This window comes from Macaca fascicularis, chromosome 20 (genome assembly GCF_037993035.2).
Source record: "Macaca fascicularis isolate 582-1 chromosome 20, T2T-MFA8v1.1".
Taxonomy (NCBI): Eukaryota; Metazoa; Chordata; class Mammalia; order Primates; family Cercopithecidae; genus Macaca; species Macaca fascicularis.
Genome location: NC_088394.1, coordinates 23270186 through 23297286, shown reverse-complemented (window position 1 = coordinate 23297286; position 27101 = coordinate 23270186). Strand labels below are relative to the sequence as shown.

The window sequence follows — 27101 nt, the reverse complement described above, 5'->3', positions numbered from 1 at the left end:
CCCTTATAAGAAACCTCGTGATGACATTTAGGGCCCACCCTGTTAACCCAGGGTCATCGCTTCATCTCAAGATCCTCTATTCAATTACTTCTTGCAAAGACCTTCCTCCCCACCCCCAAAATAAGGTAAAATTTCCAAATTCCAGGGTTAGGACTTGATATCTTTGGGTGGTCATTATTCAGCGTACTACTCCGGGCCTTACTCACCATGACAGATGCCTTAATCTTATCCTGCTTTCCCTCCCTTTATGGCCAAGTCTCTTCCCTTCAAAAATGTCACACAGACCCTAGAGAAACAAAACTGGGATGGTTGAAAGAACCCTGGGCTTGGGGTCAGTAGAAACAAGATTGGCTGGATTTGTCAGAGGCAGTCACCTGTCTCTCTCTGTCTCTCTGTATGTGTGTGTGTGTGTGTTTCTCCTCTCTCATCTCTACAAGGATGGCAGTGGTCAAGGTAAACTGCACCTCTTCCTCCTTGCTGCACTGTTACGATGGCCTCCAATTATTTTCCTGCTCCTCTTTCTCTACAAACTACATTCTCTAATACAAATCAGATCATGGCAATTCTTTGCTTAAAGTTTCTGTAGGGAGACAGAATAAAGGCCCTCCCAACACATTCACATCCAAATCACTGAAACCTGTGAATATGCTCCTTACATGACAAAGGGGACTTTGCAGATGTGTTAAGGATCTGAGACGGGGAGATTATCCTGGATGATCTAAGCGGTCCCAAGGTAATCACAAGGGATGCAGAAAAGTCACAGATGGAAAAGGAGACATAGAGGTTGCAGAGATGCACTTTGAAGATGAACAGGGGACATGAGCTAAGGAAGCAGGCAGCCTCTAGAAGCTGGGAAAGGAAAGGAAGCCAATTCTCCTCTTGGAGCCTCCAGAAGGAACCAGCTCTGCTAATGCCTTGATTTTAGTCCAGTAAGGCTGCTTTTGGACTTCTCACCTCCAGAACAATAAGATAATATATTTGTGTTGTTTTAAGCTATACAGCATGTGACAATTTGTTACAGCAGCAACAGGAAAGTAATACAGTCTTCAAGGGATTCTCATTGAACTTAGAACAAAGTCAAGCTTCTCAGCAGGGTCTACAAATGCTTACGTGATCAGACCACTGACTTCCTCTTTGGAAGGAATCTTCTACCACCTGGTCCAGTGCTTACCAGTCTTCAGCCATGTGGTTCCACTTTCTGCTCCTTGACAGGCCAGCCCTCAGGTTCTGGCTCTTGACGTTCCTTCAGTCTGGAATGCTTTCCTCTGGCTCCTCATCTTTGAGCTCAAAATATCACCTTGTCAAGAAGGCCCTCCTTGGCCCCTTAGGTTAAACAGCTGACAACCCAGCTATTTACTGACAACCCAGGAGGTCAAAACCCTGCTGTCTCCTATCATGTTATTCACCATATTTAATATACATTTAATATGCATCCCTCCTAAACATCAGCTGCATGAGAAAAGGACCCGTGCTTTGTTCCCATCTGGAACAGTCATTCATTCTAAAGAGAGATTTGTAGAATGAATGAGTGAAATAGACCTTCTGTGTCCAATGATCTCTCTCCAAAGGCGTGGGCTCCCTGCCATGGGTTCAGCCCCTATAGTATATTAACAATAAGCAAATCACCCCCAATCCAGATTTGAGCCATGAGATGATAGAAGATGAGATTTGGAGGTCATTTCTGCTTGTTCCTCTTCTCTGTCAGAAAGTCTTCTCCCCTTAGCATAATTTCCTAGTATTCCCTCTTTGCTCATCTACTTCCCTTGAAAGTCCTGTGCTGAGCTCTGCCCACTTACAATTAGTAGGATTTCCTGAAGATGACATTGAGGTCAAATACCTTCAGGGGTTCATCATCTAAAGTCCCCTTTTGATTTCTGCTGCTTAACTAGGGCATAAATGTGAATCTGGTGCTGCTCATGTCTTAGGGAGTCAAGGAAACTCCTTTGAGATCAAGGGCCCTTACGTTGCGTGGGTTTAAGCAAATACTAATTTCTTCTCTGTTTATGAGAGGCCCAAATCATTATGTTTGAAAGAATCTCTTTCATCTGGATTAATTGTGTCAGTCTGATCATTCACACCAGCTCGGAAACTCTCAAAGAAGGGATCCTTATAGTCCCTGCTCCCAACTCCGACTTCACCTCTAGGGAGGAGGGTTGACCTGGCTGGTCAAGATTGAACACGTTTATTGGACACAGTGCTAAGGCACCTCCCTCCCTTACTCCAGCCCATATTATGTGGTAGACAGCTTCGGACATGGCTCCCAATAGTCTCCATCTTGCCTATTTATCGTGTGTTTTTCCTGCTCTCCATACCACAACAATCAACACAGAAGACTTCTGTAACCAAATGTCTGGGAGGTTTTCCTCATCGACAAGCAGTGAACATCAGCTGTGTATCCTCCAATTCAATTCCTACCCTGTCTACCTGGAAACAGCATTAGATCCCATAGGGTGAGGACTCAGCCCCCAAAACTGCCCCCTCCCCACCCACCAGATACCAGTCACAAATCCAGGCCCCTGGAACTTCTGATCAACCAACCTCTAGTTGGGGTTTCTACAGTCCCCTCTTTGGGATTGATTAATTTGCTAGAATGGCTCACAAAAATCAGGGAAATATTTACATTTACTTGTTTATCATAGAAGATATTACAAAGGATACAGGAGAAGATGTCTTGCATACGGTGAGGTATGCAGGAAGGGGCGTGGAGCTTCCATGCCCTCTCCACTGGGAGAAATATGGAGAACCACTCTCCAGGAACTTCCACGTGGTCAGCTATCTGAAAGCTCACTCAACCTTATCCTTTTGTGAAGTTTTTATGGAACCTTCATGATGTCAGCATTTCTTCCCCCTGAGTATGGGACAGGGGACCGCCTCTGAAATGAGGGTCTTATGACCCACAATCAGGAAGATTAGAGTCCTGCCTGAAGGAGGGCAGAAGAAGGTCAGAGAGCTTCTATTTCCTGAGGTCTAAAGCATCCAACATTATAACAAGACTATCACAAGGGTTATGGGAGGTATGAGCCAGGAACTGTAGATGAAAACACACACACACACACACACACACACACCCCACATATATGTGGGGGGTGTGTGTGTGTGTGTGTGTGTTTATATATATATATAAAAATACCACAATATACTTGTGTAATTCCTTCCCCTTGAGTGTGGACTGGGCCTAATGACTTGCTTATAATTAATAGAATACAGCAAAAAGGATATAATGTCACTTCTATGATTAGGTTACAGAAGAATGGGGCTTCCAGCTTACTGGTATTCTCATTATATTGACTTCTTAGTGTGTATAATTTGATGAAGCAAGCTTCTACTTTGGCAAAACCCACATGGCAACAAACTGCCAAGAGCCAGTGAAGAACTGAAGACCTCAGTCTGACAGCTCACAAGGAACTGAATTCTGGCAACAACCATGTAAGTAAGCTTAGATGTGGATTCTTCCCTAGCTGAAATTTCAGATAAGACCACAGCCCCAGCCAACACCTTAGCTATAGCTCATGTGAAACTCTGAAGACCCAGCTAAGCTGTGCCCAGACTCCTGACTCACAGAAAGTGCAGATAATACATGTGTGTTGTTTTAAGCTGCTAATTTTGGGGGTAATTTATTAACAGATAACTAATACAACCCACCTGATATCTAGGAGTTCTCTATGGAGTCCAACCACTTTAGGATTAGGATCCCATATTGAATATGCAGCTAAATCTTCAAATCATAATAAATTCTTCATTTTCTAGGCATTGTCCTATATGCATTTATTTCCCTCTTGGATCTTGTGAGTAGTCGTCACCGGTTGACAACAAAACTAAATGTTCTTGCATCTCTTGTCCAAATACCACTTTCATCTCACCCTGACATCTGCCCTGATTTTGGCAGGCTATATGCCAGGGAGACTAGCATTTATGGGGAAAAGTCCTTAGTGGATGGAGTGTGGTTCACTCACTGGGCAAGTCCCCTAGAGCTAAAACTTTGTTGTGCTTGGAAATTGGGATTCCATTTTGGAGCCAACATTGCTTGTCTAGGAAGTGATGAGCAGCAGAATTTTGTGTAGGTCAATGCAGTCCCACATCAAAACAAGCAAAGATATAGGACCTGAGATACTGGGCTTTAGGGTATTTATTTATTTTGCTTTTTTAACTTTTACTTTAGGTTAGGGGGTACATGTGCTGGTTTGTTATATAGGTAAACTTGTGTCATGGGGATTTGTTGTACAGATTATTTAGTCACCCAGGTATTAAGCCTAGTACGCATTAGTTATTTTTCTTGATCCTCTCCCTCTTCCCACCCTCCACCACCTGATGGACCCCAGTGTGTGTTGTTCCACTCTGTGTTTCCATATGTTCCCATCATTTAGCTCCCACTTATAAGTGAGAACATGTGGTATTTGGCTTTCTGTTCCTGTGTTAGTTTCTGAGGATAATGGCCTCCAGTTTCATCTATGTCCCTGCATAGGACATGACAGGTGGAACTGGATTGGGTATCCCAGATTTGGTTCCTATGTATCTTGCTTTGCATTTCTTCTTGATTTCACCAGCATCTGAGCTTGTATGTGAGGTTAGAGAAAGAACTGTGGCAAGAATAAGCTCTGAGGATTTCAGAAATTTGTCCTCATGGGTTTGAAGTTCTTAAGTTGGCTGTGGTCATCCAATTGACAAGCCTAAACTCTGCTACCATGCCTTTATATGTTGAGATTGAAGAATCTGACTGTGGGAAAGTCCAGACTATTCCCAGCAATTTCTTTCCATCTGTTTTATTTCATCGATGCTCCAGTCATCAGATAATCTTCCAGCTGACTGAAGATACACAAGCAAGTCCATCAGAGACAAACTGGGGAGGCCAGGCCAGAAAAACCGTATCATGAGCTAAATAAGTGGTAGTTGTTATTAAGCCATTAGGTTGTGATGTGGTTTGTTACTCAGTGCCCAAAAATTGATGTAGACTTACACCATGTGTATGTTTCCTTCAACTCATCTTCTTGGTGGGTTTTGAGATCTTGAAGGCAAAGAACTATAACTCATCAGAAGGTCCAATTCAGGTCTCTGCCTTGGGTGGTGAGCTTGGCTATGAAACAATAGAGACTACTGTGGACCAATGCAATGCCAGGTGAACCATTCCTTTAATTGTTTATCAGTGTTGACCCATTTCTCATATATCACTAGCTTCAAGAATCTTTGGAGTAGCCCCAAATTCCCATCTACAGAGGATCTACCACTGTGGTTTCCTTCCTGGGCATACATCCCCTCTGTTCCAAGAACAACTTCCAATTTTTATTCAGAGAGCTGTTTTTCACCTATTCCCAGTTCCTGTGTTTTGAATGGCACTCTACCCCTAGCTGCAGAGGTACAGCTCATACTATATGTGATAGACATTCTGTAAGATGGTCCTTAAAGACTTCCACTTTCCAATAGTCTCACTTTGCAAAATCCCTTACCCTTGAGCATGGGCTGGACTTACTCATAAAAAACAGAAAACAGAAACGTGATAGGATGTCACTTCTGAGATTAGATTGCAAAAAGACTGTGGTTTCCAAACTGGGCACTCTCACTTGAATCATGTGCCCTAGGAGAAGCCAGCTGCCATGTCCAGAGGCAGCCCTGTGGAGGGAACTATGAAGTGAGGAACTGGGGTCGCCAACAACCATGTGAGTAAGCTTGGAAATGAATGCCATCTTCCCCCAGCTGAACCTTCATGTGTGACTACAACCCTGGTCAATAGCTTAACCACATCCTCATGGCAGACTTTATACCACCAAAACCACACCCAGATTCCTGATCCACAGACATTGAGAGGTCATAAATGTTTATTGCTTTAAAGTTTTGGGGTAACTTGTTACACAGTAATAGCTAATACAACTTAGGTTTGGTCAAAGCACCTCACTTGCCTCCCCTCTCCACCCACAGTTCTTGGCTCAGGAATGCACATGTGACCAGGCTGAGTCAACTGGAGTAAACTACAATACTTTTATAGGACCTCCCACTCTTTCTCACTGGACATGATCCTAGGAGGATGAGAGGCCAGTATTTCTGCAGCCATGTTGTCCCTACAAGTGGGGAGTCCTGGACTATCTAATTGGTCTCTATAACACTAGTACCCAGAACTGTGCTTGGCTCAGAGTTGGGGCTCAATATTTATTAAATGAAAGATGGGTTTATATCTGGCAGAGGGGGAAAGTTTGAGAAGCTGGCATGGAATGAGGAGGAATAAGAGGCAGCAATGGTAACCTCTTCTACATAATACTGTCTTAAATGGAATGCATGTTCAAACATCTGTAGAATCCCAGGTATTTTTGTTTTCTAAATGTGATGCCTAGAACACAGTTTCTTCCTGAAGTTTAAATGGGCTTCAGCCAACTTTAACTGGCAGAGTTTCTAAAATTCTGCAAAGATTAGTGCACTAGGTAAGATAAATGGATTCACTGTATCTTTCCAGTGCTCCATTTACTGAGGTTTTTTCAAGAAGGGAAGAGATGAATACACTTTGTAGAGAGTCATAATGTACGTAGCGTGAACAGGTTTGCTCTTTCCCGCTACCCACTAGCCTTAGCAGCTACAAAGGCATGTGCTACAGATTGGATTATTCTATCTTTTGAAAAGAAAACAGAAGCATGACTTTATTCAGAGAAGAAGGGATCAGGTTGACACCCAGTGATTTAGTACTGTGCCACTGTGCTGTGAGAGTGTGTGGCTCCTTATCATGCCAGCAGGGTTTAGAAGCAGTCTCCCTTATTTCTCCCTCTTCTCTTGGGCCTCCCTGCACAAGCTGTTAACCCCCACCCTTTTTTGGCAGGTGCTAAGCTAAATTAGAAGAATGTAAGTAAAAGGTAAGTCATTTTACAAATAGCAACATCCTCATGGACAACAAACAAAGGGTTTTCTCTGTACTGACACCAGCCTCTTTCCTGACTTTTGTCATGGCTGGAATAAAATCTTACGTACTTTGTGCTAGATACATAAGCTTAATAAACACAAACCACATTGAGTGGATGGCTGTGCACATACCCTGATTAAGGGCACAAGAAAATATGCAGGTCCTCAAACCTGTGACTCACGAATGACAGAGGTCTCAACCTCAAGTAGCTACAGCAGCCAGGGAAATGGATGGAGGGTATAAGACAATAGGGGGTGGTGGAGACTGTGGCAAAATGAGAACATACACTGCTTTTAAAGGAGAGAGCACTTCTCAGTTTTGTAGAATTATTTCCATGTGGAAACATAGGCTTAGAGCTGCTAGTCTTTTGTTTCTTTTTTCAAGGGACTCTAAAAGTCCAGGAATTTATATAAAGTATCTTATTTTTTTCATGTTCACAACGGTTTTAATTAAATAAAATTCCATGTGAGTAAAATTAAGCTTATCTAATGGCTACAAACTGGATCTTCAGTTTGTAACCTCTGTAACATGATCCATTTAAGAAAAGACATATAAACAAGAGCTTGCATATAGTAATTCAGTTTAATCATATCAATTCTTAAACAAAAAATTTCCTCCAAGAGACAATAGTTCACAGTAACTGCAAAGCTTACTCACAATTTTTAAAAATATTGGTCATGCTTAGCATTCAAAGAAGGTATTATAGAATAACTGTAAAAACTTTTACCAGGAACATTAGCTTCTGACTTGAAAAATTACAAATACTGAAGCATTTTGGTATCAGACACAGTAGTTTTGACACTGTCTGTTCATTTGATGAGTTTCTGGAAGTTTGGAAAATTGTATCTCTATAATTGGATAATGCGCTTATTCTAAACTAAACATTTTCAAATGTAGAAAACAAACTAGCAAGCTACACATACAAAGAAAAGCCCTCTAAGACAAGCTTTCCACATGTTGAATGCCAGCATGTGCACCGTGAATCCTGGAAGACTAGAATTGATACGTACGCTTGGCCTGAAGTCTTACACCCCAGGCTCAATGATGGAGTCTGCATTCACCTACACATTAATGACAAACTCTGGGTTAGTGTAAGAGAAGCCAGCAAATTCATTTTGGTCCAAGTTCATGATGAAGAGTTTGTCAGTGGGGGTCAGTTCCACAGGCTGTCTGGTGAACTCTTTGTCGAAGTTGGAGGTGTCTCTCTTGTCTCTCTGCCAAATGGAAAGTAAACACATTAACACAGCATAAGAAGAAAGACACAGGACCAAGATACGCCAGTCATCGGGTGGCTGATGCCGTCTCATGAGCAGAGTCAGCAAGAGCCCTGTGCTGAAAATTTTTAGCAGCTGCACTCCATGTACTAGCTTTTATTTCACATTGTATGTTGGCTTGGGGATAGAAATGTGGTGGAAATTTTGTAAGAAAAGAAATGTCATTGAATTTCTGTAAGAATTGCCATAAAGTGGTGTGTGTGTGTGTGCGCGCATGTGTGTTCGTGTGTGCGTGTGGTGGTGTATTTTCTTTGGCTTTAGGATGAATTGAATTGGAAGCTACTTATTACCATGCTTAATGTTATAGAAATAACAATTAGGTAGAGCGTCCTGGAGAAAACCATTCAGTAGCAGCCCAGGTGGCTAGAAGACCTCTTTCTTAGAAAAGGTGAACTGCTGCCCATCTACTCTGCCCCCAAGAAGGCAGAATGACCATGTGGAGAAATCAGATCACTGCTTAATGAAAGGAATTGACGACTGTCAGCTTGAAAATCCACCCGCAGACTAGAATTGGGTCTTTATCAGGCGGAAGTTCTCTCCAAAGACATTTTTAGCATGTATCTAGTCAACAAACTCTTGTTTGTTGAGAGAAAATCCAAAGCTTAAAGGAAGGTGTATAAGGGGAGCCTTAAAACAAAATAAAACAAAACAAAATAAACTCAAAGCAACTCGATTCTCCTAGTAAGTCTGACATTTCTTTTTTTGTTCAGTAGGGAGGTGGGGAAGAAATTAACTCCCATTTACTAGCAATTGTTTGGGGCAAGTCTCACCAGGGAACATCAGAATGTGGGCTAATAAAAGAATCTGTATGATGCTCCAACCTCCTCAGGGTCCTTGCAAGCCTCTTGTCTTTTTTCATCATCACCACACCCACCTAGGGCAGGTAGGGTTGGAGTCCTCACCTCCTATATATGACATATGAGAGAACCAAGGCACAAGCAGGCAGGGCGGCTTGCCCAAGATTTCAGCGGGTTCCTGATTTTTACCTGACAACATCGCTGCTACGTAGGCCTCATCTCAGTCCCTCGGACTGGAGGGACAGCCCAATGGCTGTTTTATTACAAAACAACCAGAGAAGAAGGCCTTGGATTCACTAGTGCCCTGCACATTCCCGGGCTGCAGCCAAAGTTGTGTCAGATTATAAAGGCCAGGGGGTCGGTAAGTATTGACTAACTCATGAGCATTTGAGCCATCAACACTCAGGCTTTAGGTTTAGCCCCCTAATGGGCACTAGCTGTTAAGGATCTCTCATTGCTGGGTTCACTCTCCTTTGCAAAACATGTTTTACAAGACTTGCTTCTTTGTGGCTGCTCCCCTGAGATAGGTAGAATGTCTCTGTGGAGTTCCCTCCTTATTCTTGCCGTGTCTGTGTGAGAGTCGGGGAGTGAGGTGGACACACAGGTCTCAGGAGTACACGTGGGTATGTGTGGCTAGAGTGGAGCAGGTTAAGATGCTGACAGAGCTGTTTGCTGGGGTCCATCTCTACCATGTCCCACCTGCCCTCTTTGTCTTGTCCTGTCTTCTGTTAGCCTGTGGGGTGCTACAGGAATTTCCCTCCCCCAGGCGCTCGGTGTGTTACTTCCGGTGTTCACAGCAAAGCTCGAATGTCTCCTCTTTAATATTGTCTGTGCATCTCTCTCCCAATCCCCACGAGTCACACTTTAGCATCCTTTAATTATCTTGATTGCACTTATTGCTTTCAGAAATTGTCTTGTTTATTTATTATTTCTCTCCAAGAAACAGTATTCTTGGAGAATTTCTTGGAGAGCAACAATAAACAGGGTCCTCATCAGGTTCTTCACTACTGTATTTCCAGTGCCAAGAATAGTGCCTGGCACACAGTAGGTTGTTTGTAATTATTTGTGGAATAAAGGAAGACTTGGGATATACCTCTATCCTTTTTGCAACTTATAATTACCCCCGAGCCAGAAACTTTACTCTGAGGCAAAACAATGGAATGTATTCCCATTGATCCTAAAGGTCTTCCAAATGGGCCACTGTCCCTTTTGAACCACTGTATAAACTGAACTGTGTTAGGGCCCTTAAAGGTCTGAGAACTCCAGGACAGTGTGTGAGCTAAAAGGCAGGTATATTTGGAGCTAGAAGACACAAACCTGCCTTTTTTTTAGATCTCCCCTGGTCTCATCAACGCTATTTCGCTTTCCCTGCCTGTGGGCATCTTAGCAAAGATTACCTTCTGACCAGCCCCACCTTGGAAAGCCCTGTCCCCTTTGTTGTGCTGGTGATGGCTAATGCTTCAGATAACCACAAGGTCCAGACAGGACTTGCCTTTATGGACTTTGCCCTGTGGGCAGATCCCCAGAGAAAATACTCCTGGATTTTACCACAGAAGTTGGGAGAGAATGAGCTTCTCTGTTGAGATCATTTCTTTGAGGCTGATAGCATCTGAAGCCACGTGAGAACAGTAACACTCATCCAAGGAGGGTTATTAATTCTACTGACCTCCCGTTAATCCCCCAAGAAGGCCCTTGTGGCTATGGCCCTGTCCTCTCTTTAAAAAGCTCTGTTTCTCAGTTTCTTCTGCACTGGAAATGTAGATAGAAAAGGAAGTGGTAGAAATTCTGACTTTCCATGGAAAGTTTCTCTAAAAGAGACTTTGACTTGAGTCTCTATTTCTGCAAACTATTAAACTTTTGAAAAATAATGGCAAGAATTTGGAAAATGTTGAGTGCATTATATAAACACACTATCTTCCTTCCTTCCTTCCTTCCTTCCTTCCTTCCTTCCTTCCTTCCTTCCTTCTTTCCTTCCTTCTTTTGTTTTTTCTTCTTTCTTTCTCTCTCTCTCTTTCTCTTTCCATCCATCCTACATTGTTTTCTAAAGTTGTCTCAGATCATGTGTCAATGGCCTAGTGTTTCTCCATGGTTTTCATCTTCCTGAGAGCATGTTCAAGCAAAATGAGATCATGAGCCAACCACCAGATGAGAGACCTCAAATCTTGCCTGTTGGTGGGCCTGGCTCAGAGATGTCTGTTGCTTTGCTACAGAGCAGAAAGTGCCCTGCACCGAGGATCAGGACACCCAGGTTTTTATCGCAGTTGACTGACTTTGGGCAAGTTCCTTCCTCTTTCCAGATGCCAGTTTCTCAATGATAAAGTGAGGGGGCTTTGCTCCGATTTTCCTCCTTCTCTAATTGCCTAAACTTGCCAGCTAGAACTTCAAGTTTGCTTCACCTTAGGTCCTGATTGCCACCATAGTGGGGACAGCAGGGACGGTCCCCAAGCCTGAAGCAAGAAGAGGACAGAGAAGGATGAACTGCAGGAGACTTTGCCTAAGCAGAAATCCAAACCCCATTTTTCCTTAAAGATGAGACATCTTACTTCAAGGACATTTGTCAAGTTGTTAAAATTTCTCTGATGGTCTCTCAGAAGTCCTGGAACTTCTGGAAATCACTTGAACTGTGATAAGAATTCTCTTTAGAGCTGCCTGAGAATAGCAGGACACGGCAGGCGAGGAGGAGGAGTCACCTGCTGTCTTAATCCGTTCAGACAGGAGTGAAATTTCTCCCACCCAAGGGTTTCCTTGGGCTTTAGGGAGCTTGCAAAGCTGTTTGCTAGAAAGAATATTTAGTCCAAGTTGGGAGGAGTAGTGATTTTGATAAGAAAATCAAGAGCCCCATTCATGTTCCCAGCTGGTCTCTAAACTTGACTTTGGGCTCCAATATCCTCGTTGGCTCTGGCCAGGTCTTCCCACCCCACTACAGGCCACCAGCAGCCCCTGAATGGGCCACAGCCCCTGCCTCTCCGAGTGGTTGAACACTGGGGCCAAGATTAAAGCTCCACAGTTAGTTCCTTTCTCCTGAGTTCCCTCCTCAGTTCCCACTTTGTAGTTTAGGTCCACGTTTTTCAAAAAGATCAGCTTTCCTTGAAATAGTATTTCTTCTTCTTTTCTTTTTTTTTTTTTTATTGTATCTCGATGCTAGAAGAAAAATGGCACATAACAGAGATCCAGATACAAATGAACATTTCCACAAACATCTTGCAAAACAACATCAAAGTGAGGAATACAACCATCTTTGTTTCAAGAAACGGTGTTCTTTTTCAGAGCACTTAATTAGCTTTCTAAAGCCAGTAACAAATCTAGACAAATCCCATTCCCACAGGCCTGAGTCTGCTAGGCTCCGCAGCCGTCTTCTCGGTTAAATCAAAGCAGGTCGTCAATGTGGTTAATAACATTTGAACACATATTTTAAAGCATGTGTAACAATGTGAGTCACTTTTTTTTCTTTTCTTTTTTTTTGCATTTGAACATCAACAGAAACAAAACCCCAAAGCAAATAAAGTTTGAAATGCAATGTAAAACCAGGGCCCTTTGGGGGCCTTGCTAGAGTGACTGTGTTGTTTCAGGGAGTGGTGCCAAATGCCCTTTTCAAGTAGTTTGGGGATGAGAGTGATCAAAGACATAAAGTAGCAGAAACTACAACACTGAGGTAGCACCCAAGCTGGTTGCCCTTTGACCCCTTGAAGTGCTTTTAGACTGAGACTGTCTAAAAGCACATTCTTGGAATTTTAGAACTTTGATAACTTTAACTTTGAGTTTAAAAAAATAACAAGTAACATTTTATTTTGAGCATGTTCTTTTCAAGGTCTGGTGCCTCCAGAACAGGTGAAATAGAGGGATTCCTCTTAGGCAAAGCAACTATACACTTGGATACAAGCCAAGCTCCAGGCCCGGAAGTAGAAGAGTACTGCTAACATCCAATTATCCACAGATTGGATGGTTTGGGGTGAATATGGCAGTGCAGAAAAAGAGGGAAAGAAAGCAGGCATTTTCTCTCCCCATTGGGTCTACTTAGCTGACATGCTGCGGAAAACAAATTGTAAGAGGACTTTGATAATGTGTTAATTATGCAGCTGCATTTTCCATAGGCCATCTGCATAATCCCATCTCATAGAGATGCTCCAAACTACCTGAGGACATTTGGATTCTGAAACACTGTCACTCTAGTCTCATCAGAAAATCAAACATGGATGCAACTTGGCAATGAAAAACATAAAAATGTCACCACAATAGCCGTTGAGCTTGAATGACAGAAATGAAGGACGGAGATCTACACATCTACTTAGCTCTTGACTTCGGGTTTTAAAAATTCAGAGTTAACAAAGGAAAATCCTTCGAATTCTGATTGGTCAATATTCCTGATGACTTCCTGGTCGGGAGGTGTTAGGACTGGTGGATGGCGGGTGAAAAATCGGTCGAAGTTTTCAGCATTTCGCCCACACTATGAGAGGGGAAGAAAAGAACTTGTGGTGGGTGGGAAAAAAACAAAAACAAAAGCCAAAATAAAACAGAACCTAGCATAATTGGGTGTGCTTTTCTCCAATCCCTTCCCTTTCAGAAACTCAGAGAGGTTGTTTCAAATGATCAGAAATGAGAGCAACATAAAATGTAAAATTCTCATGACCTTTGGTGCATGACCTTGGGTTCCTGACCTTCAGTTTTTGTAGCTCATGAGCCATTCCTGGTGTCCTTCTGGGCAGTCAGGAGATGGATGGCAAAGGCATGAGATGGTGGGGCCAGAGGCATGTGGCATGTCCCCCCAACCCACCCCGAGAAGTCAGCCAAGCTCATCTGTTGGAATACATGGGATCAAGGCACCTGAGATGTTTCAGGGGGTGCAAGATGCAAAGTAATGACCCATTTATACATCACCTGGGAGATCCCAGTATTTATAGCAGCAGACCCCTCAAAGTGCTGTCCTCCAGCTCGCAATCAGGAGCCGTGGATGTTTTCCAACTCAACAGAATACAATTTATAAACTCCAGCCAATGGAGGAAGATCCCAATGAAGATCTGGGTTTGATGCTTGCAACGCCTGGGTAACCACAAGGCTCCTGGTTAGCTGGAGCAGTCATTGACCATTAAGTGCAATGTGCTAGGAGGTAAATTCAGCCACTCCCTCTTCAATTAGGAAGGAGGAATGTGGGAGGAAATACAAACCATTGTTTGGTGAAGCAATCAGGTTCTAGAGAGAAAATAGTTGCCATTTCTCACCCATCCTGCTGGTCTTTCTATATTAAAAAGGCCCTTATCTGAGGCAGAGTTATAACACATATGTGCATATACATGTGTGTACATGTGTGCATGCATGCACGAGTGCTCACACTTGTACATGCTAATTCCCACCTAATGAGAAGGGGCAAACCACTAATTTGGGGTTCCTTGTTCTTTGCCAGCAAAACCCATTTGCACAAAAGCTCTATGCATTTCCAACACAGTATCTATAGGGCGTAACCACAACCTAATAGTATAATAGTAATAGTAGTAATAATAACCATGACTGTCGATATTTATGATGCATTTGCTATATGCCAGTGCAAAATGCTCTTTACTGGAAAGTTCTTTACTTGCATTACCTTATTTAATCTTCCCAATGGCCCTATGAAGTGGGTATTATCACTCCATTTTATAGATGAGGGAACTGAGACCAGGGAGATTATGTAATTTGTTCAAGGTCGTACAGTGAACCAATAGCAGAGCAAGATGAATCAGGTCCATCTGACATCAGAGCCCAAGTTTCTGGCTCCATTTTACAAGCAGAGTGGCCATGCACGGTGGCTCACACCTGTAATCCCAGCACTTTGGGAGGACAAGGCGGGTGGATCACGAGGTCAGGAGATTGAGACCAGCCTGGCCAACATGGTGAAACCCCATCTCTACTAAAAATACAAAAATTAGCCAGGCATGGTGAAGGGTGCCTGTAGTCCCAGCTACTCAGGAGGCTGAAGCAGGAGAATCACTTGAACTGGGAGGCGGAGGTTGCAGTGGGCTGAGATCATGCCACTGTACTCCAGCCTGGGTGACAGAGCAAGACTCTCTCTCAAAATAAAAAATAAATAAATAAATAAATACAAGTATGGTGGCAGCCTGGTGGCTGATTGACTAATGGAGTTGGGAAGCGGCTGGCGGGAAGACAAGGATGGGGATGATGAAGTCTCTGGTTTGAATAACAGAGACTGTGGTTGTATGAACTGAGAGAAAGTGGGAAAACTGAGAAAGATGATTAATTCCATTTTGAACAATGACTTTGAGAGGCCAATGAGAGTCCCGGTGATGACCAGAAGTCAGAAGCACAGGTTCTGGGCTGGGCGTGGTGGTTCACACCTGTAATCCCAGCACTTTGGGAGGCCAAAGTGGGCAGATCACCTGAGACCAGCCTGACCAACGTGGCAAAACCCTGTCTTTAAAAAATTAGCTGGGCGTGGTGGTGCATGCCTGTAGTCCCAGCTACTCAGGAAACTGAGGTGAGAGAATTGCTTGAGCCCGCGAGGTGGAGGTTGCAGTGAGCAGAGATTGCACCACTGCACTCCAGCCTGGGCGGTGATGGAGACCTTGACTCAAAAAAGGAAAAAAAAAAAAAAAAAGCACAGGAGGAGAGAGCTCTTGAAAAACCTTTTTTTTTTTTCCCAGCACAGAATATGGGGAGTGGAAAGAGATAACAAAAGTAATAAAAACCAGAGAGCACTTTCAGTGAAACAGACATTTGCCAAGGGTTTTTGCATATATGACCTTTTTCATTCATGTAACAACTCTGTGAAATAGATGTTTTATTTCCATTTGCCCATCATAAAAATGCCCCTTAAAGTGTCTTAGGACAGCACGAGGAGAACCAGGAGAGAACATTATCAGCCAAGCTAAGGACTGAGAGGAATCCCAGGAGAAGGGCATTGGTATAACTAAAATATCTTTAAGAGGTCAAATAAGGGAGTTGCTGAAAAGGGATCATTGCAGTTGGCAACTGGGGCGATACTGATGAGAGATGGAGGGCTGCCACTGAACTTCAGTTGCTGGAAGAGTGAAGGTACATTGAAAAAGTCAAGAGGTGCACGCTCTTCTTCAAAGCCTTCTTGTTGAGGGAAGCAGAAGTATTTGCTGTGCATGCAAGGGACTGAGGTCTCCAAGAGCCTCTGCCTCCTGCTCACTTCTTATCTGAGTAAAAGTGAGTCTGGGGCTGGGCGTGGTGGCTCATGCCTGTAATCCCTGAACTTTGGGAGGCCAAAGCAGGTGGATCACCTGAGGTCAGGAGTTTGAGACCAGCCTGGCCAACATGGTGAAACCCTGTCTCTACTAAAAATACAAAAACAGCCAGGTGTGGTGTCAGGCACCTGTAATCCCAGCTACTCGGAAGGATGAAGCAGGAGAATCACTTGAACCCGGGAGATGGGGGTTGCAGTGAGCTGAGATGGCACCATTGCACTCCAGCCTGGGCAACAAAAGGGAAACTCTGTCTCAAAGAAAGAAAAAAAAGTGAGTCTGTAGACTGAATTCAAACCTCAGCACTATGCTGCCTACTATCTGTGCAATTCTGGGCAAATTCCTTAAAGTCTCAGTTTCCTCTTTTGTAAAAGGGGAGCAATTTTAATTCCTATCACATTGGGGTTGTGATATGAGGATAAAATGAGAGAATGCAAGCAACAGGTACTGCGTATGTGATCAACGCATCATGGCTCCAAGTATTATTTAGTTTCCATTTTCTACTCCAAATCCCTACAGACAGATAGCATATGTTTCCTATAATAGGGCATTTTCATGGTGTTTAAGTTTTAAATACTAAGGAAACAGTCTTGAATTTTTAAAAGACTCCTGTCAGACTTAAGGAAACCTATTTGTCATTCCAAACTAAATTGCTTCTGCTGCTTTTGTTATCTTGGCTTCAGGTCTCAGAAAATGAGAACTCTCTGACACAGTAGCAAGACCTGGGGTCTGTTCTGCTGGCCAGTGGAGGGAAACTCCCACAGAAGGATGACCCCTCAGGGTAAACTCAGAGTGGTTAGGCTTGTTGTCCAGATTCATTCGTTTGTTTATTCATTTTCTCATTCAGACGGATGTATTGAGTACTCACTATGTGCCAGGCTCTGTGCTAGTAGAAAATGATACAAAATCCATGCTTCATGGAACTTACATTTTACTGGGGAAGAGAAGCAACAAACAAACGAGACCGTAACTATAAATGTGTATATTTTAGTGCCAGAGAGAGATAAGTGATGTTAAGAAAAATAAAGCCAAGGCAAGGCAGGTTGACTCACACCTGTAATCCCAGCACTTTGGGAGGCCGAGGCTGGTGGATCACTTGAGCTTAGGAGTTTATGGCCAGCCTGGGCAACATGGTGAAACCCCGTCTCTACCAAACATACAAATATTAGCTGGGTGTGGTGGTGTACACCTGTGGTCCCGGCTACTCAGGTGGGCTGCGGTGCGGGGATCACTCGAGCCCAGGAGGCAGAGGTTGCAGTGAGCAGAGATCAAGCCACTGCACTACAAACTGGGTGACAGAGTGAGACTCTGTCCCAAAAAAAAAAAAAAAAAGTAAAGAAAAAAAAAGAAAGGCCAGGGGATGGAGTAAGAGTGATGCCATTTTCAGCTTGGAGGAAATGACCTTTGAGCAAGACCTTAGTGGAGTGAGAGAGGGTGCCCTTTGGATGTCAGGAGGAAAGGCATTCTAGGCAGAGGGAGCTGCAAGTGCAAAGGGCCCGACAGAGCTCACCTGGCATAGTCACCAAGCAGCAATGAGGTCAGTATGGCCAGAGCAGAGTGACCAAGGGGCCACAGAGTGGACCACGAGCCAGAGCAGCGTCCTTGATGTCCTTGATGGACAGTGGATTTTCATCTCAGCTCAATGGGAAACTGCTGGAGAATGTAGAGCCCTGAATGATATGATGACGTATATTTTGTTTTGATAGTATTTCATTGTTTTAGAGACATGGTCTTGCTCTGTTGCCCACGCTTGAGTCAGAGGCATGATCACAGCTCACTGCAGCCTCAAACTCCCGGGCTCAAGCGATCCTCCCACTTTCACCTCATGAGTAGCTAGGACTACAGATGTACATCACCACGCAGGACTAATTTTTTTTTTTTTTTGTAGACACGGGGGTGTCGGGGGGTCTCGCTCTGTTGCCCAGGCTGGTCTCGAACTCCTATCCTCAAGTGATCCTCCCACCTCAGCCTCCCAAAGTGCTGGAATTCCAGGTGTGTGCCACCAAGCCTGGCCCTGACTTACATTTAAACAGGATCACTGGTGTGGTATACAAGGATAGATTAAATGAGCTGGGGACAATAATGGAAACAGTGCAACCAGTGAGGAAGTGGTTACGATAATCCAGGTAAGAATGACGGGGGCTTGAAGGAAGGTGATTGGTAGGGGGATGGAAAGATGCATTCAGATGTGGGGTATGTTCTGAATTCAGAGTTGACAAGATTTGCTGATGGATGGGGTGTCGGGTATGAGAGGAAGAGAGGCATTGTTGGTGACACTGACATTTTTGGCCTGAGCTATTTAGTGAGAGAGGAACATGAGGAGTAGAGCCTACTTGAGGGGGGAGATTTAGTACTTGCTTTCCTTTATGATAAGTTCAAAATTCCAGCAGACAAGTCAAGGAGTCCCCTCAGCTGTGGGGATTGCAGAGGTTCGGGGAGCTAGACTGGTGGCCATGGCATCAGGGAGAGACTGCCGCAGTCATCCACAGGAGAGGAATGGTGGCTAGGACTGTAGAAAAGGGAGGTGGAGCAGACAATAAAGGGGTGCTGGTGGCAGGGACTGCTGGTATGGCATCCTGGTGTGGCTATAAGGCAGACCTGTGCGTGTTTTTCTTGGCCTGGGTGTTGGAACCCAAGCCAGCCGGTGTAGGAAGCACATTAGCTGAGACACGGAGCATCTTCAGGGACCATTTTTCTTTAAAAACCATCCATTCCCCATCCACGCCAGAAGGCTGTTGCTTCGCCTGGGCCTCCCCAGAGGCTGTGATGGGAGACAGTGAAACAGCTTCTGGCAGCTCCACAATCTCCCTCTCCCTCTCCCCCTCCCTCCTGTCTCAGAGAACAATGAAATCTTTAAGTGAGATAGCACAGAGGAGACGCAAGAACGGGGGTTAACCAAGGGGGTGCGACACAGAGGGAGCATGATTTCCCTGCTAATCAGCAGCTTACCGGGCTGGCAGATCACAGCCTCCCTGTTAAGTGTTTCTGTGTTTTTCAAATGGAGCTGTCACTGACCATTAGCTTCAAGAGCGCTCCCTAAATGGAGACGTCAGCCCTTGGGAGACACAGCCCAGATCAGCTTCCTGCCTGCTGTGTCCTTGAAGTATGGGCAGCTCGGTGGCTGGGATCTAATTAAAAACGCACCATGGATTGCACCTGCCTCTCTAGCTTGTCTTGGGTGAACACTTCAGCCTCACTCAGCTTACAAGAAAAAAAAAAGAAAAGAAAATCCGACCCCCTTGTCATCAGGGTACATCAATGGGGCTCCTGGAACAGGAATGGGGGCCAGAAACCAACAAGTGGTTTTTTAAACCACAAGCACCTTTTTCAGGATTAAGGAGAGGAGTAAGAAGGTTGATTTGTTGAATTACGCTCCTGAATTTAAGAATCTAGACAGTTTGAAAAGCTTATCTGTGACCTGTTACACTTAAGCTCTTTTTCTTTTTCTCTTCTCTTTTAATTTGTTTCATTGAGTTAATAACAGAGTCTTGCTGTTGAATGTGGAGTTGGCTTGGTCACCACTGCCACAGGGATCTCTTTTTTGTTTTGTTTTGTTTTGTTTTTTGAGACAAGGTCTTGCTCTCTTGCCCAGATTGGGGTGCAGTGGCATGATCATAGCTCACTGCCACCTTGAATTCCTGGGCTCAAGAGATCCTCTTGCCTTGGCCTTGTGAGTAGCTTGGGACCACAGCTGCGCACCACCATGCCCAGCTAAAGGGATCTTTTAAAGATGCTGACTGGGTTATGCCATTTCCCTGCTCTTATCGGCAATAGCTCCCCATTGCCCAAAGCCCACACTCCTTAGCATGGCTTAAGGGGCCATTTAGGACCTGTTCCTGGACACTTGGTCAACAGCTCCTTCCCTGCCCATGTCCCCAACGCCCTGAGACACCTCCAGCCATACTGAAATATTTCCAGTTCCTGGAACACTCATGAACTCTTGGAGGTGACTCCAAGCCCTTGCACAGGCTGTCTCCTCTGCCAGGAGCACTTGCTCCCACTCCTTCCCCATCCATCCAGCTATCTCCTGTGCATCATTTCTGTCTCCAGAGCAGTGCCACTTCCTCCACAAGTTTTTTCCTGACCTCTCCTCTATACTCCTGGGTTTATCCCATCAAGATATAGGGCGTTCATCAAAGAATTGTTAGAGAAAACAAATGGGAATCTACTATGGACCAATAGGGAAAACAGTTAAATAAATAATGATACATCTATTTGATGTATTACCATGCAAAACACTCTTAAAAATTAAAAGAAGATGTAGAAGAATATGAAATGACATAGTTATATAATTACTAACAGTGTGTACAATATCTTTCCATTCTATAAATTATATACACAAATGTATATGTAATATCTGTACACATTTTATACACAGGCTTATGGAGATTAGAAGAATTATAGATGGTTTTCATCTTTTTCCTTTTCCCCTTTATGCTTGATTATATTTTTAAAAATTTACATAACAATCAGGTATTATTATTATTTTGTAATAAGAAAAGAGGCTGTGAAAGCTATTTTAAATGAGAGAGCAATTATCATGGAAGAAATTGAAAAATAGAAATAAAGAGAATGGGAGTATTTGGGTAAACTGTTAAGGTTAGCCTGACGCTACTTTAACATGCTTCATCTTAGTAAAACACTCTAAGGCAGCAGGAGGATCGAGTGAGGCTAGGACTGTGAGACCAGCCTGGGCAACATAGCAAGACCCTGTCTCTACAAAAAATTTAAAACTTCTCAGGGCGTGACGGCACATGCTTGTAGTCCCAGCTACTTGGAAGGCTGAAGTTGGAGGATCGCTTGAGCCCAGGAGGTTTAGACTGCAGCAAGCTATGATCGTGCCTCTGCACTCCAGCCTGGGTGACAGAGTGAGACCCTGTCTCAAAACAAAATGAAACAAAAAAAACTCCAAAACAAGGGGCTGCTTTGATGTGTATTTTGATGCTAAGGGATAATGAGGAAGGCTAATATTCTGGTCTTGTAGATCCTCTGCCTAGCGGCATGCCGGACGCTGGCGATATGTAAGAGGGTACCTGTTCTTGTCCCCATTGAGCTTAAGGTCTAGCAGAGGACACAGATGCACACATAGGCCACTGCATGGGACCATGGGACAGGTGCTGCCATTGAGCACAGAGGAAAGGAACCCAAGAAGGGCCAGGAACACTGTCTGGAGGAAGCAACATCTCACTTGAGTGGGACCTGCAAGGCAGACACTGCTTCTTTGGAAGAGGAAAGGAAAGAGCTGGGGAAGAAATGGAGGTAAAAAGAGGGTATGGACCGGGTAAGATGGTGGAGGAGAGCATAAGGCTCCTCCCTGCTGCTGTTGTCTAGCCAAGTTTGATGACATGAGGCTAGTGGCTCAGGGAAGCTACCTGCCCAGCCTCCATCAAGACACCAGGGCACCTTCAGGATAACAAGATCAGAAGGTCACAATGAAAAGACATCCAAGTTACATAGCCTAGGCAAAAAGACAAACGCATCTTTCTTTGTTAACATGTGCACATCCAGTGAAACGCAGGGTCGTTTCTATGCCTTCCAGTTTCCCACAGCTGAACACAGGAGGGACCCACCCAGGAAGAATCAGATGCACAAAGCTGCCTACACATTTGATCATTTAAAAAAGTCGTTTGTGGTCTGGGCTTTGGCAGAAAAAAGAGAGACTGGAGTCTTCTTTTTCTACTGATAACGAAGGTCCCTTACAATCAGGGATCTTTTACCTCTTATGTTTATTTAGGGAGGAAGTCAGTAGGAGAGGGGTCTTTTGTGTTTCATACTAAGTCTGTTTCGTTTTGCTCTTGCTTTTCTTAATTTTCATTAAAAAAATAATATCCAGTGTTTTGATTTCCTCCAGATCTCAGTTCAAATGGCACCTTGTCAGAGAAGCTGTTCCAGATCACCTTCAAATTAAAGTGGATCCTCATTGTTCCCTCCTGTTATTCTGTATCAAGATATCCTCTTCATTTCTTTCACAGAAATAAAATCTAGTATATCTCAATCTATAATTATTACTATATGTTCATTCTCTGTTTATTGTCTATGTTCTCATCTAGACTATAAGCTACATGAGAGCAAAGTCACATCTGTTTTATTCACCACTGCGTTTCTAAGACCCAGGCACAAAAAATTATCAAATGGACAAATAATAGTGTATGTTAAGCACTAACTATGAGCCAGATATTGTGTTAAGTGTTTTGCAAGCATTATCTCCTTTAATCCCCCCCAAAAGCTCTATGAAGTGCTTACTGTGCAGTGAGAAAATGGGTTTAGAGAGTTTAAGTATCTGACCATGATTTGATCCTAGATTTGACCAGAGATCCAGACTCTTCTATCATTCTCCTACATTTATCGCAGAAGCAAACAAGCTATTAAAAAGCACCAAGAGGCGCGGCATGGTGGCTCATGCCTCTAATACCAGCACTTTGGGAGGCCCATGTGGGAGGATCACGAGAGGTCAGGAGTTTGAGACCAGCCTGGGCAACATAGCAAGAACTTGTCTCTACAAAGAATTTTTTAAAAATTGGCCAGGCATGGTGGTGCATGCCTATAGTCCCAGCTGTTCAAGAGGCTGAGGCAGGGGGAACCCCTTGAACCCAGGAGTTAGAGGCTGCAGTGAGCTATTACTGTTCCACTTCACTCCAGGCTGGGTGACAGAATGAGACCCTGTCTCAAAAAAAAAAACCCAAAAAACAGTAATTGTAATAATTTTTCTTTTCTTTTTTTTTTTTGAGATGAAGTCTCACTTTGTCACCCAGGCTGGTATGCAGTGGCGCCATCTCGGCTCACTGCAACCTCCACCTTCCGGGTTCAAGTGATTCTCCTGCCTCAGCCTCCCATGTAGCTGGGACTACAGGCGCCCATCACCACGCCCAGCTAATTTTTGTATTTTTTTTTTTTTTTTTTTTGAGACGGAGTCTCGCTCTGTGGCCCAGGCTGGAGTGCAGTGGCCGGATCTCAGCTCACTGCAAGCTCCGCCTCCCGGGTTCACGCCATTCTCCTGCCTCAGCCTCCCGAGTAGCTGGGACTACAGGCGCCCGCCACCTCGCCTGGCTAGTTTTTTTTTGTATTTTGTAGTAGAGACAGGGTTTCACCGTGTTAGCCAGGCTGGTCTCGATCTCCTGACCTCGTGATCCGCCCGTCTCGGCCTCCCAAAGTGCTGGGATTACAGGCTTGAGCCACCGCGCCCGGCCTAATTTTTGTATTTTTAGTAGAGATGGGGTTTCACTATGTTGGCCAGGCTGGTCTTGAACTCCTGACCTCGTGATCCGCCCACCTTGGCCTCCCAAAGTGCTAGGATTACAGGCATAAGCCTCTGCGACTGGCCATAAAAAAATTTAAAACACACAAAAGAGTCCTTCTTAATCCTTCCACCCCAAATCTCTGTATTATGTTAACATCTTGGTCTGTATCCTAGATGGCTGATGAATAGATGAATGGATGTTTTTTAGTTTTTAGACAAAGGTGGAAACATGACTCTGTTCTTTTGCTTGCTTTTTAAGAGAAACTAGATGAAATACACTCTAAACATCTTCCCATGTCAACAGAGTATCTTTTTTTTCTTATCTATTCTTCACCATTCATCCTAAACCCACATTGCTGGCTTCAAGTAAACTCACCCTCAAATAGTAATTATCCCTTCTATTTGCCTATCTTTTTATAGCTTTGATTCCCACAAGGCTGTGAGATAGGCAGGAAAAGGATTATCTCTACTTAACAGATAATTTTAAGAGTTAACAGTTTGTTCCGGGTCATATGGAGTCAAGTCGGAGAGCCAAGATCCAGAGCCCATCTGTTCAATTCCAAAGCCCACAGGCTTTCCATTACATACCATTGCCTCATACTATGTATCTGATTGTGTGGCATGGACTTAAAAGTTAAGCTGACCTGGGCACCAATCCTGGCTCCAACAATTCACAGCTATACAACCTTCAAGCAAGTTAGCTAAGTCCCCTAAGCTCAAGTTTCTTGTAGGATGGGGTGAGAATGACTTGATAAAATTCACATCAAATACTTAACATGGTAGCTGGTGGCTGCTGCTGAGGGCTGACTGACCTATTCCTGTCCATTGAGTAAGTCTGATAGGGCTGTGCTCTGGCTTGAAAGAGGTCCTGTAAGCTCTGCCAAACCCCAAATTCCTACCCATATTCCCATCCCAATTACAAGCAGAATGAGGACCTGCCAGTGCTACTTAAGACATAGAACAGAAACCTTCCCACTTAGCCTGGTGCATCATGACAGGAAGCTACAAGACAAAGCCAGGCCCTGGGGCTCCCAGTTAGAGGAAGTGAAAAAAAGACATGTACCCTGGGGAGCAAAAGGGATGTGTTTCCAGTCCCACCCAAGCCTCACTTCCTTAGAAAGACATTTCAAGTACATTCACACACCATCTCTGCGCTGTTTTCCATATGCCATTTGGTGGGGGGGGCGGGGGGCATTTGGCGGTTAGTTTTAAGAAACTGTACTTGTAACAAAACAAAAAGTAAGCTTTCTCTTTTCCTTTCTGGGTCATGAGCAGGTCTCAACCTTCCAAATTCAATTGTCACTGGAAGTCTTCGTGGAGTTGGAATTTCTATCGGGAGTGGCTGTGAAGGCAGGAAGAACATCAGCAAATGTAGTGATATGGTTTGAATGTGTCTCCCAAAGTTCATGTGTTGGAAACTTAATCCCCAAGGCAACAGTGTTGAGAGGTGGGAACTTTTGGAGGTGATTGGATTAATGTTATTACTGTGGGAGTGAATTTATTTAAAAATTAAGTTACCCTCTCTCATGTACTCTCTTGCTGTGTGATGCTTTCTATCAGGTTACTATGCAGCAAGAAGGTCCTCCCCAGATACAGCCCCTGATCTTGGACTTCCCACCATCCAGAACCATTAGCCAAATACATTTCTTTTCATTACAAGTTATCTACTTTTTTTTTTTTAGACAGGGTCTCTCTGTCACTCGGGCAGGAGGATTGCTTGAGCCTGGGAGGTCGTGTCTGCAGTAAGCTGTGATCACAACAATGCAGCCTCGACCTCCCAGGCTCAAGCAATCCTGCCTTAGTCACCCAAGTAGCTGGGACTACAGGCATGTGCCACCACACCTGGTTAATTTTTGTAGTATTTTTGTGTGTAGAGACAGAGTTTTGCCATGTTCCCCAAGCTGGTCTCAAACTCCTGGGCTCAAGTGATCTACCCACATTAGCCTCCCAAAGTACTGGGATTACAGGCATGAGCCACTGCATCTGGCCCCAGTTTCAGGTATTCTTATAGCAGCACAAAACAGACTAAGATAGACACACAATGTCATAAAAATGAAGAAGAGGGGCTTAAAAAGGAGGAGTTACTCTGCATTTATCCTATAGATAAACTCACTTATGTAGGAAACTAGGAAGCTATTCAAAGGGTGATGTAGAGATAGATGTGCAGATAAGAAACAATCTCCAAGATAGAGGGGAATAAAGCAAGATACAGAAATTGTATACAGCATGCTAACATCCTTGTGTGTGATGTAGACTATTTCTGGGCCTGAATACATCTTCTCTAGAAGGTCACACAAGAACCTGGTTGCAGTGGGTGTCTCTAGGAAGGAGAATCAAGAAGCCTAGCTAGGAGCCATGGGTGGGGGGATTCTTAATTTCACTTTGTAGCTTTTAATGCTGCTTGAATATTTTATTTTTTCACATTTTTTTAAAGGGGAAAGGATTAGAGCACCTAATAATATGGTGAGGTCAAGAAAGATGAGACAAGCTTGTGAAAGGAGGCAGTTTTCAGGTCACTGAAGACTCAATGGGAAAAATATCAATAGGATGGTGGGAGCAGAAGCCAGATTGCACCAAACTGAGGAAAGAATAAATTGTCAACAAGTGGAAACAGCAGGAACTGGCAACTCTTTCAAAAGCATATTTGTATGTGAAGTAAGGTAGGGTAGTAGTCCTAGCAGTAGTAAGAGTAGTAGTAAGGAGGATTCCCAGGTTTGAGGTAGGGGATTTTTAACATGAAAAAGACATAGCAGGTTTATGCACAAAGGAGACGGTCAGGATAGAGTCAGAACGGACAGCTGCTGTTTTTGCCCAGCCATCAGGCATTCATTGTCTTTTCTTCTAGTGACAGTGGCTTTATTTTTCTTAAAGGAGATATTCCTTCTCTTCTTTCAAAAATGTCTGATTTAGATAGGACATTCCTTCTCTTTTTTCAAAATGTCTGGATTAGATCCAGTTCCCTGGCTAAGAGGGGCAGGTGACCCAGGCCCAACCAATCAGCATATTCCATCCCCCCCGTGCAGTAAGCGATTCCCCTAGAGATGGGCGTATGACCCAATGTCTTCCAAAAAGATTGAGTCCTAGGCTGCTGGGATTTTATAAAAAGGAAGCCCTTTTTTTAAGGTAGAAGTTGCAGAGATAATGGGACATAAGTTGGGAGTTGCTATGTGCCCAAGAAAGCCTTCTGAGAATGAAGAATGAAGTCAACACAGTGGGGAAAGTAATCCTAAGGGATACAGAGAAATGTTTCCCTGCTGGCATTGTTTGGGACCATGATCCATCTACATCTGAATACTAACTATCATTATTTTTTGCTTAAAAGTCAATTTAAATCAGGCTCCTATTTGAAACCACAGGAACATAGAGAAGTTGTAGACACAGACTAAACAGGGGAGATAAGCAGGAAGGATCGAGAGGGTGGAGTCCAGAGCAGGAGTGAGGGTAAGTCTCACATGAGTTGGGGGAGGGAACACATATTTGCTAAGACAGAGATGGAAGCCGGGCAAGGAGGTCAGGATGACTATGGAGGTGCTGGCAGGTGGTAAGAAGCTGACGGCTACCAACTTGTGGCACCCGTGGGCCTCAATCTTCCTCATGATTTAGGGCAGGGATCCTCAATCCCTGGACCATGGACCAGTATCAAAATAACAATAATAATAAAGTCCTGTATCCATTAAGTGGAGCACCAGATTATTTTGCCATGGTTCTGTTATAATCCCT

The 27101-nt window shown here is 43.9% G+C and overlaps 1 protein-coding gene across 2 annotated transcripts in view; it reads right to left on the bottom strand.

Moving 5' to 3' along the window:
- Positions 1-7440: 7440 nt before the first annotated feature.
- The window catches only part of PRKCB (protein kinase C beta), a 382389-nt gene continuing 362728 nt past the window's right edge, over positions 7441-27101 (bottom strand). Inside the window, exon 17 of one of the 2 annotated variants that reach the window (XM_045381896.2) lies at positions 7441-13392. In XM_045381896.2, coding sequence (XP_045237831.1) covers positions 13234-13392 — 159 coding nt within the window. In that variant the 3' untranslated portion in view covers positions 7441-13233. The remainder of the gene's footprint in view (positions 13393-27101) is intronic. The other variant, XM_045381898.2, reaches the window with a different exon arrangement.